The 17596-nt window shown below is 37.7% G+C and overlaps 2 protein-coding genes across 3 annotated transcripts in view; one reads left to right on the top strand and one right to left on the bottom strand.

Annotated features, from left to right (window-relative positions):
* Positions 1-11105, top strand: part of CNGB3 (cyclic nucleotide gated channel subunit beta 3) — a 59969-nt gene extending 48864 nt beyond the window's left edge. The window contains exons 14-18 of the mRNA XM_066335577.1: positions 695-778; positions 2342-2460; positions 6877-7023; positions 9565-9745; positions 10875-11105. Of these exons, the coding sequence (XP_066191674.1) occupies positions 695-778; positions 2342-2460; positions 6877-7023; positions 9565-9745; positions 10875-11105 (762 nt within the window). The remainder of the gene's footprint in view (positions 1-694; positions 779-2341; positions 2461-6876; positions 7024-9564; positions 9746-10874) is intronic.
* A 3033-nt stretch (positions 11106-14138) lies between these two features.
* CPNE3 (copine 3) overlaps positions 14139-17596 on the bottom strand; it is a 28843-nt gene continuing 25385 nt past the window's right edge. For both annotated transcript variants that reach the window (XM_066333029.1, XM_066333018.1), the window contains exon 17: positions 14139-16919. In XM_066333029.1, the coding sequence (XP_066189126.1) occupies positions 16809-16919 (111 nt within the window). In that variant the 3' untranslated portion in view covers positions 14139-16808. The remainder of the gene's footprint in view (positions 16920-17596) is intronic.

The raw sequence follows: 17596 nt of genomic DNA, 5'->3' as shown, positions 1-17596 counted from the left end.
CTTGCTACAGCCACCCAGGTCTGCCTGAGATCACCCATGCTATGTGTTCTGGCAATGTAACATTGGCATAGAGAAAGCTGCATCAGTCAGTTTTTGTGCTAAGAAGCTTCCTCTTTACTCATCATGGTAGTTTCCCAGAGCTACAATTTAAATGTGTACCTAAAATTAGATTTCTGGGTCAAAAGCAAGGAGACCCTGAGTTTTTAGAAGTAGAGACAGAAAATTTTCTTGTTAGGATATTTGCAAGAAATCAAGATATACCTGTATAAAACTTACCTGCCTGTACATTTTTTCTATGTGTGCTGAAGACATGGAATTCAGATTCATATGAGCATTTGACAGGATCTGTTGTTTTCCCCTGAATCAGTTAAAAAAAAAAAAAATCCAATAAAATCTCCATAAAAGAGACAAAGCTCTAAACATAACACTTACGGACTGTCCTCAGAAAATCTAGATATACAGAAACTCATTTTATGAAATAATGGAAATGTGTTCAACCTATAGAGAACTTCATAAGTATTTGAAATAAAAACTCTTTCAGTCCTTTCCCAGCTCTAATAGCTGATCTTTATGATGTTTTGAGTTTGCATTTCACTTATGGAATCCCCAGGTCATTCCCGTATTGTTGGCTTTTGAGGCACTAATAGTCACTTTTAATACTGAATTAGAAGAGTGATCAACTCTATTTTAACAGGGCTGTGATACCCAGATGATATATGACATGCTGCTAAGGTTGAAATCCATTGTATATTTACCTGGTGACTTTGTCTGCAAAAAGGTGAGCATTCTTGCTTCATTCAAATAAGAATTATATTATGTATTTTAGAAAAAGAGTTCAGATATCGGTCAACAATGTCCTTTAAATAAAATTAATCCTGATTGAATTAGAAAGCGTAAAATTAATTAAGCTAGTCTGTATAATAACAACAAACATGCTCTCAAATTTCAGTCTAGAACAGGACAATATGGATTTTATTACTTACATTACAAACCACGAAATTAAAGTAATATGGGAAAGTATTCAGTGTAAATATGGCTTATCTAATGATACCTCATGAAATATTAATATTTTAAATGGATCAAACTTAATGTTTCTATACTTCTATACATGCAAACCCAGACTACAGATCTCAGTCAATGGTGCTTTGTCTGTGCTTCATTTGTGGACTCAGACATGCTTAAGTAGAATTATCCAAGAATGTAGAAAATAACACTGCATCCCATAAAGTTCCTTCCAGCAGGATCTGCTCTACCTTCACTCACAGCTCTGAGCCATCTCCAGGTTTCCAGCTGAATGCTGTCATATGTCTCTTAGCAAAGATGTCTATCTCGTCTCAGCATTTTGGCTTAAACCCAGCCAGAGAAGTAGTCCACAGGCAAATAGCTCAGCTTCTGACCAGTGAGCCCAAGTCTCTTTCCAGAGGGAATGTAAACACAGGGCAAAGTCAGATGCAAATAAAGCTTGCGGGATGAGTAGTAATCCATATTACTGCTCTTCTGGCAAATGACCCAGAGGTCCCACCACCTACACAAGTGACCATCAGAACCCCTTAACTTGTCTTTAGCAGTTCTGGTCCAATATGTTCACTAGGGTCCTGCTCCCTCCAAGAGTTAAGCATAAAATCCTCCCCCAGAATGGTGGGCTAGCTCCAGTGACTCCACTGTATAGAAGTTAAACATTTGTGAATACACTGAAGGATCAAGTGTGTCCCTTCAAAGACCAGTCACAGAACTGCTGGTGACTAAGAAGGGTGGAAGAATAGTTTGGTGTGTTTGCTTATACAATGCATAGCATGAAAGGGTCTTAGACTACAGCTGGGACTGATAAAACAGAGAGAACAAAGGACAACAACAGATTCAATGTCTTGATACTGCAGTCCAATGCAAATGGTTCTTAACAAAGACAGGTTATTGAGAAATTGAAGTATCGACTTATTACAGCTTGAGTCAGAGCTGAAAGGTCTCTTACTTGTCTAAGTCTACTCTGTGACAAACAACCATAGCAATCTCATTAATGCTGCAACAGGTAGTATGAAACATTGGAACAACCTTTCCCTTGGATGCATGCTGGTCTCACCCTACTTCACCAAGGAGATGCTGCATGCAAGCTTGGAGGACCAAGTAAAGAGATAGGAAGTGCAAGTCCCTATATTTTCAGTCCTGGCTCTATTGCTGCTGTTTTTTCACTTTTAAAACTAAATTGCTGCTTTGCCTCATAATAGGGGTACATGCTCTCCTCATGAGAGTGTGGAAAAGATATTTAAAGAAGAATCTGTCATATTATTCTAAAAACAAAAAAACACTGCTAAAACATTGGTTCTCTATGTGTTTGTACGCCCAGGGAGAAATTGGTAGAGAGATGTACATCATCAAACAGGGTGAAGTTCAAGTCCTTGGAGGCCCTGATGGTACCAAAGTCCTGGTTACACTAAGAGCAGGAGCTGTATTTGGGGAGATCAGGTAGGTCCATCACTGTATTTAATACATTTTTTTAGAACTTATCAAATAATGAGTTCAACTTCTCTGTGGTAAGCATGACAGATATCATGGGGAGGCTAGAATGTGGGTAGAATCAACAAAGAAGACACTGAGCAAGGAGATGCATATAAGTGAAGGAAAATCTAAGTGAAGCATCAGTGATAAGCAGGGTAATATCTGAGACCAGTGTTTTGATCAGTGCACACAGGGCTATAGAGATAAATTTCTTCTTTGACATTTTAAAGATTTAACACATCTCCCTGTTATGCTGTGTGCAATACAGGAGGACCAAATGCATTTCACTGTCTGTGTAATAAGACTAGGTGCCCTTAAATAGCAGATGGCAAAGATGAAAAACTAATTTCCAACAAAATAGATATAAAAAATCTAAAATAGCAACTAAAAATACTTAATTTAAGAGCTGATTAAACTGCTGAAAATCACAAAACCCAATCTGAAAATTATTTCTTTAAAAGCATTCAAGACAAAAAAAAGGTGAATAGACCAGATTTTTTTTGGTCTGAATTTATCTGGATCAGAATATTTTTCTGGTGGGTATGAAGGTTTTCATATTCTGTGTGTACTTTGTATGCAAAATCTATTAACTGTTATGTGCTACATTCCCCAGTTAGCTAATCAAGCGCAAGTTTTTAGGCACTGCACCCCTCTGCTGAGGTTGGCCTAAGGAAAAGTAATAAAATTAATGTGCTGCTGCAGGTGATAAAGTGGATCCTTGGTTTCTTTCAGCTGCCTTCCTATTATTGTTAATACTCTAGCTGGTAGCTATAATCTGCCTTTTGAAAAGCAATAATCAGCTCTCCCCGGTTTACATTTGTCCTCTAGTTGTGTCTCCCATTGCAGTAGGGGAAACATTCCTGTTTACCCAGTGATGTGCCTACAGACCTTGCTTAGACCTCAAGTGGAAAACATCTGATATATCTCACAGTTACAGAACTTGCTCATTAAGTGGGGAAGTGAAATTATATCAGCCTTTTTGAGAAGGTTATTTGAAAGGTATTTCTCTGGGTGACAATATAATTACCTGAGCAAAGCCTCCAAAGGCAAGGCTGTATTGGAAGTTATGCAGAAAGACTGGGAATATACTCATCAATAAGGGCTGAATAATGAAAAGACAGAAGAAAAAGCTAAAGCAGCCCCCATATGTAACACATACTTGGTTTTCAATTATTTATTACTCTGGTATTTGATGTGAGAACTTTGTATTTTAAACTGAGAAATGATAACTGTTGGTTTCAAAACAGGGAAGAGAGTTTTACACTTTTGATCTAACACAGGTGAGCGCTTGTTTCCAGGTGAGAACCACACAACAACCTTTAAAGATTCATTTCCCAGTACGTGTTACTCTTTACATAATTGCCAATATGGCCAGCAATACCCTCAGCAATGCTGTAACACTACACTTCTAGTCTTGTTTTATTCATGACTGACCTACTGCAGCAGCAAACCTGTTCAGACACGTGTAATTTGCATATAAAATGTCAGGCAGTGGATAAACTTGAGAAAAACCACAGCAACTGGCAGACATGATGCACTAAGTGTATCAGTAGAGATATGCTCTTCCTAGTGGCAAGGTGCTAGAAAATAATGAATTTGTATTGTGAATTTCTATATAAATTTTTTTCAAGGTCTTCTGAATAGCGAATACCACAGGCAAATGGAAAAAAAGTCTTTAATGGATTATGTTTTATGGTTTTTTAGGACATCCAAGTTTTCCTCTCACTTCATAATGGTTATAACTTGATATCAGGCTGATTTTCTTCTGATTTCCAATTCAAGATTTGTTTAGAGAAATATGTCAGCTTCCTTCTGAGTGGTTTAGGTACATGATTTATAAAATGCTTGCTATTTAATCTCACTCTCTTCAAAATGCATGTCAATGATGTTTAAAAGTCTCCAGGAGCAAAGGAATTGAAAAAAATAAAAAGTATTTCTTTCCAAAAAATTCCCTGAATTATACTAGAAAACCAATGCAAGAGTAACAATCAAACGTGTCCCTTGCCAATTTCATCCTTGAAAATTATTACAGAAAGGGATTAAGTAATAGGAGCTCCAATTAACATTTTACCCTCATTGCAACTTTCCTGTATAGATAATATCAGTTTGGGGAAATAAAATAATTTCAGAATCAGAAGCAGCAAACAGATTGTTGCCTTAATGAGAGCCCATCAGCAAAGACAATTCAGGACAAGAGAAATTCAGTTGTAACAACATTTCACTAGCCCAGAGAAAGTTACACTTGAAGCCAGATGTCCTCATTCATCCACTTACTGGTATTTCACTAGAGCTATTTTCTATCAGAAAATGTTAATTATGGAAAAACGAAACATTTCTCCATTTTACGATAATTTTTGACAGGAATACCTCTAAACGTTTCATCTCAGCTTCAGCTTTCAGCTGTTTTGTAATTTAAAACTTTATATAAAAAAATCCAAACTACAGGGACTATTTAGTTTTGTGAAATATGACATTTTGCAGTACTTTGGTCAAGGATTTCCCTCAAAATAGTAGCTGCTGCTCTTTGAAGGGCTCTGCCCTTTGGAGTTTGATACCCTACTCAAAAGCAAGATCCAGATGTATTTCCCTTTCCTGAATTAACAGTTCTCCTCATATGCACATAGGTGCCCAGCTGAGCCACCACAACCCTGCATGTTCAGCTGATAACACATTCCCCAATTTCTTTTAACAGCAGCTTCCTACAGAGATCAGCTATAAAAACAGTAGATAAGCTGAGTCATCACTCTGACAACATTATAGCTTGAAACTTAATTTGCTAGCATAAGAACTCTAAGGTTAACAACTTCTACTAATATGACAGCATTTCAGGCCCAAAACAAGAGGAAAAAATGTTAGATAAAAAAAGTAAATTTTGTGATTAATGTAGATATTTCATTACCAAGAACCAGTGCAAGGCAAATGCATCTGTTTTAAAATAGTTGGGCATATAACTTCACACACTAACCAAACCAGATCGAATGCTGAAATACATAACATAGGCCTCAGTCAAAGATGATTCTGTTTGAGCAGACTGCCTTACTTGTAAAATTCACTGCACATCATCACCATAATGAAAAAGCTGATCTCTTTAGTCCTTGTCTACCTTGATAAAATGAGCTTTCCGTTAGGAAAGCCTAAAAATGACTGTTCAATGACTTTGTGAGAAGTGATTCATCCGAGCTCAAAAGGTGTTTGCAATTTTCTTTAGCAGCTTTTCCTATTGTGCAAAGAGTTTTATTCTATCTGAGGAATTGTACAGAATTATTTAAAAAGAAGATGATAAACTGCATTTTCAGCTTCAGTTCATATATTGATTGCTGTCTTGAGTTGCAGAAAAACTCTATGAGCATGTAAAATTAGCCTTGCACACACAGTGGCAGAAGTCTCCTACTATCCTTTATAAATTAAATATATTATCTATATGATTCAATAGTTAAAATATGTTTTGTAAATATCTTTAATATTAAAACAAATATTTCTATATCCTTGGTTATTACTTCAGATGGGTATTAATTTCTGTTTATTTGGGTCTGGAATATCTTATTAATAACTTTTAAATTTAGATAATACTAAATGTTCTCTAAAAATATTAATTCTCTGGGAAATCTTTAAAGGACAAATTTTGGGGTAGATCTTTAATATAGTGATAGAGCAATTTTACTATTAAGAACAAAATTTAAATTCTCTTACTTACCAGCACAGCTCAGAAGTGTAGTCTATGCAATTGGTTAGTGCAAGATTAACAATTTATTTTTATTTGTACATCTAATTTTTTTTTCCAGATATCCTCCCTCTAGCCAACTGCTGCTAGCTAAACCCTTACATTCAAAACAAAACAGCCTTCTTTTTCTGGCAGACACATCTGTAACAGTCAGGCTGAAAGACCTTTCTAAACTGTATCATTCAACTTGACAACATTTAAACATGAGATGTGGTATGTGAGAAAATCGAAAACCAGAGACTCACAGAAGTTATTCCCTCAGGAAAAAAAAAATCCTTGGGGGAGAATCATTCATTCACTGTAAATAATGCTGCTCTACTTTTGATGTAAATAATTTTCAGCAATAAAATTGATGAAATGCCAAGTTCACCTGAGAACTAAAACAAGTGCAGTCTGAGCTGTGGTGATCTCTTAGCAGAAATGTCTCTATGTAGCAAAACTTTTCACAGTCCTTAGCACCTACATACGCCTGACCAAACATGACAATTTGCCTTCCTGAGATGGAATTTCTAATCCCATCTGCACAGGGCATGTACAGAACACTGGACAGAACAGCCACCTCCATAAGTGGGCTTTACAATGACTTTAATGGAGAACCAGCAGCAAAGAGTCCTCACTAGGGCAAATAATGCTGTGATTGATGGTGTTGATTTTCATTCCAGCCTACTCGCTGCAGGTGGAGGAAATCGAAGGACGGCCAACGTGGTGGCTCATGGATTTGCCAACCTTTTCATTCTGGACAAGAAAACACTCAATGAAATCTTGGTGCACTATCCTGACTCAGAGAAACTTCTCATGAAGAAAGCAAAGTATGTCCTAATAACAGTTTTTAAATCATATCATTCAGCTGCAGGATGGACAGTTGTGACTTCTAGATGATTTGCATTCCTTTCTTGGAAAAGTAACAGCTGTAAACTCATTTTATGTTAGAGGCCAGATTTGCCTGGCAGTTTCTAGTTGAAAGCATGGTCTTGGAGGGAATTCCAAGGGTTATGGAAATGCGGTAGAGTAGAATGAAATCCTGAATGTAGTTGCCTTCTGCATTATATTTTAGGTTTAAAAAAAAAAAAAAAAAAAAAAAAAAAAAAAAAAAAAAAAAAAAAAAAAAAAAAGAGTAGGAGATAAGGATACATATCAGGACTTCTCACATCATCAAGAAAGAAATTCCAGGACAGATATCAGTTAAAGGATAGGTTTTCAAATATATGCAACAAAACATTTGCAATTAATTTTACAGAGATATGCTTCAATGCATCCACAGACTTGTATGCATTTCCAAAACCTTAAGCAGCAGTTAGGAATGGATTTTAAGTTAAGTTCTGACAAGATGGAACTACACAGATTGGATACCCGTGCATTTTGTTCAAAAGCATTCTGAAATGGGATTTCAAACCAAGATTGCTTTTCACCTTCCCTTTGGCTGTAGCTTGCTAGGATGGCCATTTTCGTAGCTTTGAAAAGGCAAAGTATTATCAGATTTTGTCATAAAATTATGATGAGTACCTTGCTATCTTGTAAAAGGCCCAAATAGTTGAAATAGTTTGTCGCTATTAGTATACTTTGATACCCCTATTACTCTCAACTGTTGCCTTGAATTGCTATCAAAGGTTGGAAGGTTGGTCCCAGACTTGAAATTCCCCCAGAGAGGACTAAACATAGCACAGGAGAGACATTTTGGTTTTTGGAAGTGCTAGCAAATGGCTGCATTCATCATGTTGTAACGGGCCTGGTAGTCAAACAACGGTATCTTGAGAATCATAATGCCCCTGAGGAACAAGAAAGCCAGACACAGAATGGGCAGACTGCTCCAATTTCAAACCCAGCATTAACAGGTAGAAAAGGAGCAAATGAACGGACAAATAATCTCCAGCATCAATCATTCCTGACTTTTCTCCAGCTTCTATCTAAACAGTAGTATGACCTTGTTATTCCTGTTTCTCTGTCCCAGGCTGCCTCTTCTGCTTTCTTGCCCACCCTAAGCATATTCCGCCCATCCATTAAATTCTGCTTCCTCCAGACAGCCTTTCTCAACTGTGGAGCTTAATCATCCACCTTTCGTATCTGCACTCCCATTTGACCTCAAAGATCTCTCTAGTATCAGACTAAAACCTGGATATCCTGTTTAATTTGAAAGATATGCAGTACCTACCCTGGGCAGGAGGCCATGTATTTTGCTTACCAGTCTAGGCACCCACAAATTCTGCCAAAATTAGGCAGCAAGAGGAAATTTGTGCACTGTTTCATAAAGATTGTGGTTATGTTCAGTTTTGGAATGAAGTCACCAGTTGCTCTGTCCTGGAAGATTTACATTAGAGTTCTCTGTGGTCATCTGACACGTTTAAAGGGCTCCTTGAAATAAACTGGAAGGATTTATTCAAGCAGGATATCTGTTCTATTTCCACCCACCCAATAACCCTTGTATGTTTTTTGCATAATAAAGCCATGCAAGCTGCTAAAGTATACTTTTTCAATTTATGGCAATGAAATTTAAAAAGAGAAAAAGTAAACCCTTCACTTCTGAAATTCACAAAGTACAAGATGCTGGAGAAAATTATAGTGTTACGGGATTTATTGTACTTCAGATTGCAAATATAGTCCTCACTCATAAAGAGACTTAAGTCAGGGCTTTTGCAAGAATAGAAAAGTGGCCTTGAAAACTGTGCACCAATCTGACAGAAACTGAAAGCATGGGAGCCCCCTGCTTTTTACTGGTCCCATCTATCTCAGATCTTTCATCTAATCTTTAACCTCATATTCATTCTCAGTTCTTGTCATTATGGCTGCAAATCAGTACAGCTACGAAACAGTGTGAAAATCTAGTCTGCCATAAGATTGGCAGTAGTGCTTATATTATCAGGGTGTCTTCTACTGAAGAGGACCAAAAAAAAGTACCACTGTCTAACCAGATCTATGAGAGATGAGCCATGCTGAAAGTTAGTTAATTTCTTCCTCAAGTGCCAACTGGAGTCCTGGAGGAGCACTAAATTCTCTCTGAATTTGCATCCACAAGGCCAGATAAGAGACTGCCACCTCAGGTATGGGGCACCCATCCCCCTCCACACCTCTTTCCTTATAAAACTCTTTCATCTGTTCTGTGACACTTTAATTTGAGCTAGCCCTTGTTTATACTCCAGGATATAGGTAAGCAACTCCAAAATTTGAGCAGTTGCCTCCATCCCTACCACATCCTAGGGCAAAACCTTTATTGTTTCCAACTTTGCCTGTCACTTGACCTGGGAACCAAGTAAGAACCACCAGATATTCATCCTTAAATGTGGTACTTCAGCTTTGCAGGAACTTCTCTCAGTTTCACAGCACTGCTGTGTGTTCTTACCCCCTTCTTTCTCCAGGGTGCTGCTGAAGCAGAAGGGGAAACCTCCTCCAGGACCACCAGTGCAACAACCACGGGGCTTGGCCAGTCTCTTTGGGCAGAAACAGGAAACTCCAAAATTGTTTAAAGCAATGCTCGGAGGAAAAGGAAAAGATGGCCTTGTTAAGCTGCTGAAACTGAAGAAACAACAAGAAATTGAGGTAAAGCCACAGAAAAAAGAGTAGAATCTACTGAGAGGGCTTGGGCAAACAGAGTAGATGAAAATTTATCCTTACTGCAATCAAGAGCAAAAACTCCCAGTAGCTGACATATAAACACCCTTCCTAATCTCTCTAAACACTAATTCTAAGATTTGGCTCCATCTTCTGAACCTGGACTTTACGCAGACCAGAGAAAACAAAATAAAGGAAAAAAAGCAAGCAAACAAAAAAACCTCTAAGAAAGTAAGGATAAATGGATTTTACAAAGGCCTCAAGGGCACCTGATCTTCTAATTTTATGTAAACAGCAGTAAATACATCAATACCCAAACACAGTAATCTGATCCAGCTGACTCGGGCACATGGCAAACTTTCCAATTCAGTGTCAGATCTCTGGTTGTTAAAAATCCTGAAGACAAAATATAAAGTGCAGCCCACACAGCTAAAATGGATTAAATCTCTAATATCTTGCACTTACGAGAAAACTGCTGTTTTAACTGATGAAAAATAATTCCCATGTTATACTCTGTTCAGAGAAACATTAATGTTAACAAGAAACTCTCACTTCTACATTCTATGTTAGCCCAAAGGTGGCAGAATTTTTTTCTTTCTAAAGCTATTTTATAGCTGAAATAGGTATAGTTATATTTAAGTTAAATAAAGAACTATGCACTTTGCTCACAACAACAATATGATTGGAGCAGAAATACTGCTCATTTTGGGGTGTATTTGTGAACTTCTTGGCAAATAAGCCTGGCCAAGGAATTGGAGCAGTAGGAAGTATGTCGAGATTTATGTAATATTCTTTCTTTCTCCACTAGTGTAAGTACATAGAGGAAGGGAAGACCTAAGGAAGGGTTATGTGCTTCAAACCGTGTCTGTTTCACCCCTCTGTATTAGTAAGAACAGATATTATGAATATCCACAAGCATTTCCCAGGTTTTATAATGATATTCTGATATTGCATTTGTCATTTAGAAACGATTTTTCAGCATCTGAATAGAAATTGACATGTGTTGCATACCACTAACACAGTTGTCTTCCTGGGCCTTTCCATGGCATGTACAGAATAGAACTACTTCCTGAATTTCTTCTGCAGTATTGGAAAACATTAAACTTCTTGTTTCTAGGAAACTCAAGCTGAAACAGAAACCAAGACTAAAGAAGAGAAGAAACCCGTGGAGCCTGCAGCCCCCCCTGCACCCCCTGCTCCAAAGGAAAAGCCACAGGAAGATGCTAGGCCTGCAGTTATGCAGAGAACAACCAGTAAGGAGTCTTTGATCATCAGTATGACACCGTCCCCCAGAGCAGGAGAAGGAGAGATCCTTAAAGTTGAAATTAAAGAGAAAGAAAAGAAATAGATGGTGCTTTGGGGTGTGGCCCCATCTATTTGTCTTGCTACATTCAGAGGGCTGGCTGGACTTGGCTTTTGGGTATAGAATATAAGACTAGAGACTATACAAGAGAAAAATCTACTCCAGCTCCTCGTCTTCTTGCCCTTCTCTCCTGACACAACTGCACAAATTATTTATATTCTTAACCTTGACACTGAAGAGAGAACTTTTGGTGTATTAGAAACTACAGCTCAGATTGTATTTCACGACAACTTGTTTCTTGTTTTATCCATGCTCTCCCTTTTCTCTTACTCTGCCTTGTTCCTACTTCTCCTCTTCCCTCTCCTCTTTATCCTTGCTTTTTTACTGTTCCTGTTGCTCAGTTTGCTCTTAACTTTTGTATGTACTCTCTTCTGTTTCCTCCTCTGCCTTCCCATAGTTATCCTTTTCCTTGCTAGTGCCCTACTGTTGCTAAGGTTCCTTATATTTTCCTCTCCTCCCCTTATACTCCTAATTGGTGACCTGGGCTTGTGACCAGTGTGGCCCAGAGCAGACAGCAGGTGCTATGTGTTGGAATATTTTACCTTGGGACAGAAGGCAACATAACAAAACCACTGTCAAAAAATAAATCCCAAAATCCACAAGAGGGAAGCAGATTACAGAATTATTGCCAGCCCTCTGGAAGCATAAACATCTGCTCCAGCTGTCTTTGATTCTGGCAAATTAACATGGGAAAGACTTAGTTCACCCTCCAGAGGTGACCTATAACTTTGGGCTGACTTGCTTGATCTTGTCAACGGGTTGGGCATGCTTTCTGAAAAGTAAGCACTTGATACAGCTGTCTGAAGAACCTTGGTATCTAAACCAGCTACTTCAAAAATAAAGGCTATTTTATAAAAAGCAGGATTTACACTTTGTGGCTCTCTATTGCTAAGTTGCAGCCAATGCTCCAGTTGCTCATCTACATCATAGATTTTGACTAATGATGCAAAGAGAAACCTGTGTCTAAGCTACATCACACTTGTGAACAATCCTTTGTAAATCCTTTATGAGTGCCACAGCTGCGGGATACAGCCTCCCATGCAGGAGCTCCCACACTGCCAACCTTCTGTGCCAATTCATCAGTCCCAGATACAATATTATACAAAAGCTTGAAGCTGTGTTTTAAGCTTAACTACCAACTACTATCTTTTTTTTTTTCCATGGGTTTGCATCTCCTCCCTCTCCCAATCTCCTTTCTGATACCACTGAATGAACAGCTTTGTAACTAAACACATTATGCAGAGGTCAAGCCAAGAGGTGGCAAGGGCAGGCTTCACAGCTCTTTGGCTGACCAGCCAACCAAGGAAGGCACTATGCCAAAATAAAACACTCACTTTGCAGGTTATATATTACCCTGAAGGCTATGCATTCTGTAGGCCTGTTCTTTAAAGCCTTTCAACTTCTGTAATCACAGGCAAAACGGGAAGCCTAACCAGAATCAGTGGAAAAAATTGCCCAAGTAAAAAAACTGGATGACTGAATTCCATATGTTGCATATTCCAAAATGTTCTGACATGACAAAAATCATAATATCTTTCAAAAGAAAGTTCTCCTGCATTAGCAGTCAGGTTAAAGTTCAACTGCTTTGTGGAGAGAGCCATCTTTATTTGTACGATACTTGCTATTCCATGCGTAAGAAAAAAAAGAACATCACAACAGACAGAATTTTAAATTGTTTCATAAAGAATTATTCATCTATTGCACATCTAGGACTGTCTCAATGAAATCTCAAGATTAGAAATACTGCAGAACTGTTTCATGAATGAGACCTTCTATGAATAATAATGATCTAGGAATTACAATATATAGTTTCACATCCTTTTTTTCTGAGAGAGGTTGTCAAAGCATTACAGAAGGGAGGAAAATATTCCCCATATTTTAACATTTTTATATGAAGAAGTAAAGCTCATTCTCATTGAAAAGAACTGATTCCCTTCTGCCTACACAGAATTACCTGCTACCAGATAATTTCAAATGTTTTCTCTGTGGGCATATTTAAGTTCATCAATCACACACTGACATAAATTAGAAAGTAAAGGCTGAGACTGCAGCACCAAGTGCTTCACTGCAGTGACAGAGCTTCCCACGAATTGCTGCTTTGCTACAGCTCATAACAGCTCAGGTTTGCAGAAGTTTGACAATTCTGTCTGCAAGATTACTGTTATGCACAGCTCTCGAGTTCCTTACACCCAAAACAAAATAGGTGAAGTATCAGTGCAGAAGACAGTGGCCACACATAAATAACATCCATCTGCTTTTCTGTGATGTCCTACTTTCCCACTGTTGGGATATTTTCCTCTTCCCATTATTCCTCCATTCTTGAGGCTGGCAGGTGCAAGAAGGCTCCATAAAACAAAATTGCAACTATTTGTATGATTTTGACCAGAAGGAACTATACAAGAAAGGTCAAAATGTAAGATGTAATAAATTCTTTCAGGAACTAATTCTACCCTGTAGATTCTTGACTAGTGAAGAAGCAAAATGAATTACTCTGGTGCACTTAGAAGATGCTGTTTCTAGTATCACAGTTGTCTCTAGGTGGCATCACATTCCACTGCAACACTGTCTCCTGTATCTTAAGTATCCTAATCAAGTCCCTCAGACTTAACCACACTTGAATGTACAGAAACTGAAGGGCAGAGTATGACAACGCATTTGAAAACTACAAATAACCATCTCTTTATGACTCTCTAACTAAACTGTAGACATCATTTTGGGAAAAACATTTTGGAAAATCGGATAGTAATTGTATGAAATAGCATGCATGGGAGAACTCTAATGTGGCACAGAACATGAAACAGTGACAGTTAAAACTGCCCAACTTCAGAATACCTTCTTGTTAGAAGCCCATAGAAGATGCCTTATGAAGAATAAGATGCAGAGTCATAACCACTAAGTGAAAAAGGCATTTTTCATCTCCCTTTACTTGTTATAAACCTGGGGCATACCCATCATAGGAATCACAAAAGCGGCATCTAGCATTACACACGATATGCTGAATACAAAAGCAGACCAGTGTACTGAAATGATCATTTTAATTCACAGGCATTGCAAATCAGTTAACTTCATCAGAACTGAAATACATATAAAAGTACAAAATTCTGGTTACAGGTCAGCTCTCTGCTGTACATATGTATATATTATGACCGATACACGGCAAAAAGCATCTGATGACAAAGACTGCCATACATCGCTTGTATCACAAGGTGGTGCCAGTGACATACGAGCACATTCACTTCACGAAACTTCAACAATATTTTGCTTTGTCACCCTGAAGCTATTAATGCATTTTTTACATGTAAAAATAAACAAAAAAAAGGCAAAACAAGACATTAACTCCTCTTCTCCTTTACTCACAACCTGTTGGATTTCTTCACTCAGAACATCGCTTCAGCCTACCCTGGAAGTTTTCAACAGCATTAGCTGTATACCTCGAAGTAATACCAGTTCTTGCCATGGTCCTGTCTGAAACATTTAATTTACAAAGAATAGGGCACATTGAGAACTAGGTATCGTAGATATGCTATTTAACTCCCTAAGCTTGAAGAACATAGAAGCAGTTCTCCAGCAAGAGATAATGAAGTCTCTACTGTAGAAACTCAGAATTTATGTATAAAACACAAACAAAACAACAGGTTTTATTTTACATGCAACAGATACTTAGTATAATAATATGTACTAACATATTTAAATGCACTTCCATGGCAACTTAAAAAGGAATTGGTAACATAACTCAGGTGCAGCATTATATTTTTGGCAAACAGCTGAGAGGAACTTCAGTAGTATCCTGTACTCCTATCAGTAGTACTCATCCACTACAATTAATGTAGACAAAGCATTAATACTGCATCTAGTTCTCTCTGTACATGAAGCAGGTAGCTGTGAAACATACAGGTAGCTGTGAAAGTCATACACTCTCAATTTGCAGCAGTGTGATTTAGGCTTATTATAATAACTTCCTTGATCTCAATATTTTGAATTGCATATCTGATATGACACTTCATTGTAATTTATACATTAAGTAGTAACAGATTTTCACCACACTGATAAAAAGATGATTACAGTTTGGTTTTTTTTTTTACATAAATATATGAATTACATTTTAAAAAAAGAAAGAGCTTGGCTTACCATAAAACAAACTCTCCTCCTTAGCATTCCACTACCTGATAGTATTTAGGATCCCCTTCCACCAAGAAAAATGGAGTTGAGATAATATATCCATTCATGATTGATAAATATCAACTGTCTACAAAGCATTTGGTATGTCTAGTGTAAGATATTCTCAACAGATATATCTTTCATCCATCAGTGTTAATGTGAATTCAGATTTTCGACATGATTATACATGTAAAAAAACAAAAAAACCACAAAAACACAAAAAGCAATTGAGCAGCTCAAGCAACTAAAAGTCAAATACACTATGACCTAGTGAAATCTTGAGTGTCCAAGTGTACTAAATTTAGCATTAGACCATTCTGTTCTTACATACTACAGCCAGACTATCCACATGAGATAAGCTGGATGCCTAAACCACTTCAAATGTGAAACTGCAAAATTAATGTTCAAGATTGGCATTTCAGAAGTGATAAATGTGACCTTTCCCTCCACTTGTGTTACACACAGTGACAGGATCAGAAGAGATCCTCAGCAAGCAGCATGCAGCTGGGCATCAAGAAACCTTCATTTGTCCACTAAGCAAACACATGATTTACACTTGGTATAAAAGATGGAGGGAAAACTCAACCAAAGTAAATAAACCAGAAATTGCCCTAGAGGAATGCAGTATGATTACAGGATTAGGGCTTGAAAGACTTGATTTTCTCATGTCTTCCTAAAGGGAGAGAAAGAGGGAATATTAGGGTTTTTGCAGGCACTTTTCATAGAGAGTTCATGGAAAAGCAATGTGATTCAAAATATGACAAAAGTAAGTACAAGTAGACTTTTGAAGAACTGCCTTTACCTCAAAATATGCAGTTGTAAATCAGAGAAAACTTTTAAACTAAAAATAAAATTTCTACTTCACAAAAAGCCCTTTAAAAATCAATAGTAATGACTGCTTTATGGGGGAACCCCAAAACAAAATCCTTACCAAAATAAATGTGGAATTTCCATTTTCCAGTACACTGCACATTGGAACATGTCTTACAACCCTTACAGTAGTAGCCTCAAAGGCCAGTAGTATTCTGAGATGGTAGAGGTTTACTTTGATTCACCCTAGTTATTCCAATACTACTTTAAGAGAAAGCATATGATAAAAGAACATATACTTTAATGACTTCTTTGGCTTGTGTTCACACAGCCCTGAATCCCAAGCATTGCCCAAAGGCACTGAAGTGGCAAACAAGAAGCAGCTGGGCAAGGACGACCTTTACAGTCTGTGGCACTTGTCTAAATATGAAACATCTGTGTTAAAATTTTGCTATGGTGGCTTAATAGAAACTCTTTTTTTCACTCTTTTCAAAATCAAATCCATCTATGTAAGCACTATCTCTCAAATCAACATAGAACCTAAACACCCATTACGATTTTGGCCCTTAAAAGGCACACTTGGCAAAGTGATTTGTAGGCAAAAGCTAACAGACATTACATACAGAGGCATGTGTACACGTATACAGAATATATCAAAAACCAAAGTCTGTAGATACAGCACGTAAAGCAAGCGCAAAGTCTCTCCTCTGCTCAGCCCATTCATTTTGCAGCAGGATTCTTAGGAGGTTGAAGTTTGTAGGTGCTGAAGTAGTTCACCACTTGCTGAGGGACTTCTGCCAGGACACACTGAGCCAGAGCTTCTTTGGGAGACTTATAAAAAAAGAACAACAAGCTTCAGTTTTCACCAACAGCTAACAAAGATTCTAAGGCAAGTAATAAGCACCTCCTCTAGAAGGCCAACCTAAAGTCTGACATTTTACAGAGGGCTTGACACAGTGCCCTTGTGTGACAGACAGATGGAAGCTTCCCTGTCAGCTTTACCTTCTCACTCCTGTCACCACAGATCAGATGGCTGTCTTGTGCCACTGAAGTAACAGGAGCTGAGTGCACAAAGGGCTGCCAGGTCTGAAGACACCTTTTGTCACATGAAATACACAGTCCAGATATCAGACTTCAGCCATGTAAACATACTTCCACTATCTGCTTAAAATGACCCTTCGGGGACTTGTCTAAATCGCCTGCAATCTTCTGCACCAAGTCTCATTCACAATAACTGTATTTCTATGGAGCAGCTCTTCTGCAGATACTGTTTTCACTGTAAGACTAAGTACCCATGAGAAAAAAAATGTCTTTCTCTAGCAACTGAAAGCATTTGAATATATAATATTATACTGTGTATTGATCCTAGTTAATCTACATCCAAGCACATTCCTTGATAAGCATATTCTGTATTGATTTTGCTTCTCACTGCAGTTTGCCTGCATTTCTCTGAGATTAAACAAAGAATGTGCATCAAAAGTAAAAATATAAAAGCAAAATAAGTAGTT

Source organism: Sylvia atricapilla, chromosome 1 (assembly GCF_009819655.1).
Source record: "Sylvia atricapilla isolate bSylAtr1 chromosome 1, bSylAtr1.pri, whole genome shotgun sequence".
Lineage (NCBI taxonomy): Eukaryota > Metazoa > Chordata > Aves > Passeriformes > Sylviidae > Sylvia > Sylvia atricapilla.
This window is presented reverse-complemented; position numbering and strand designations above follow the sequence as displayed.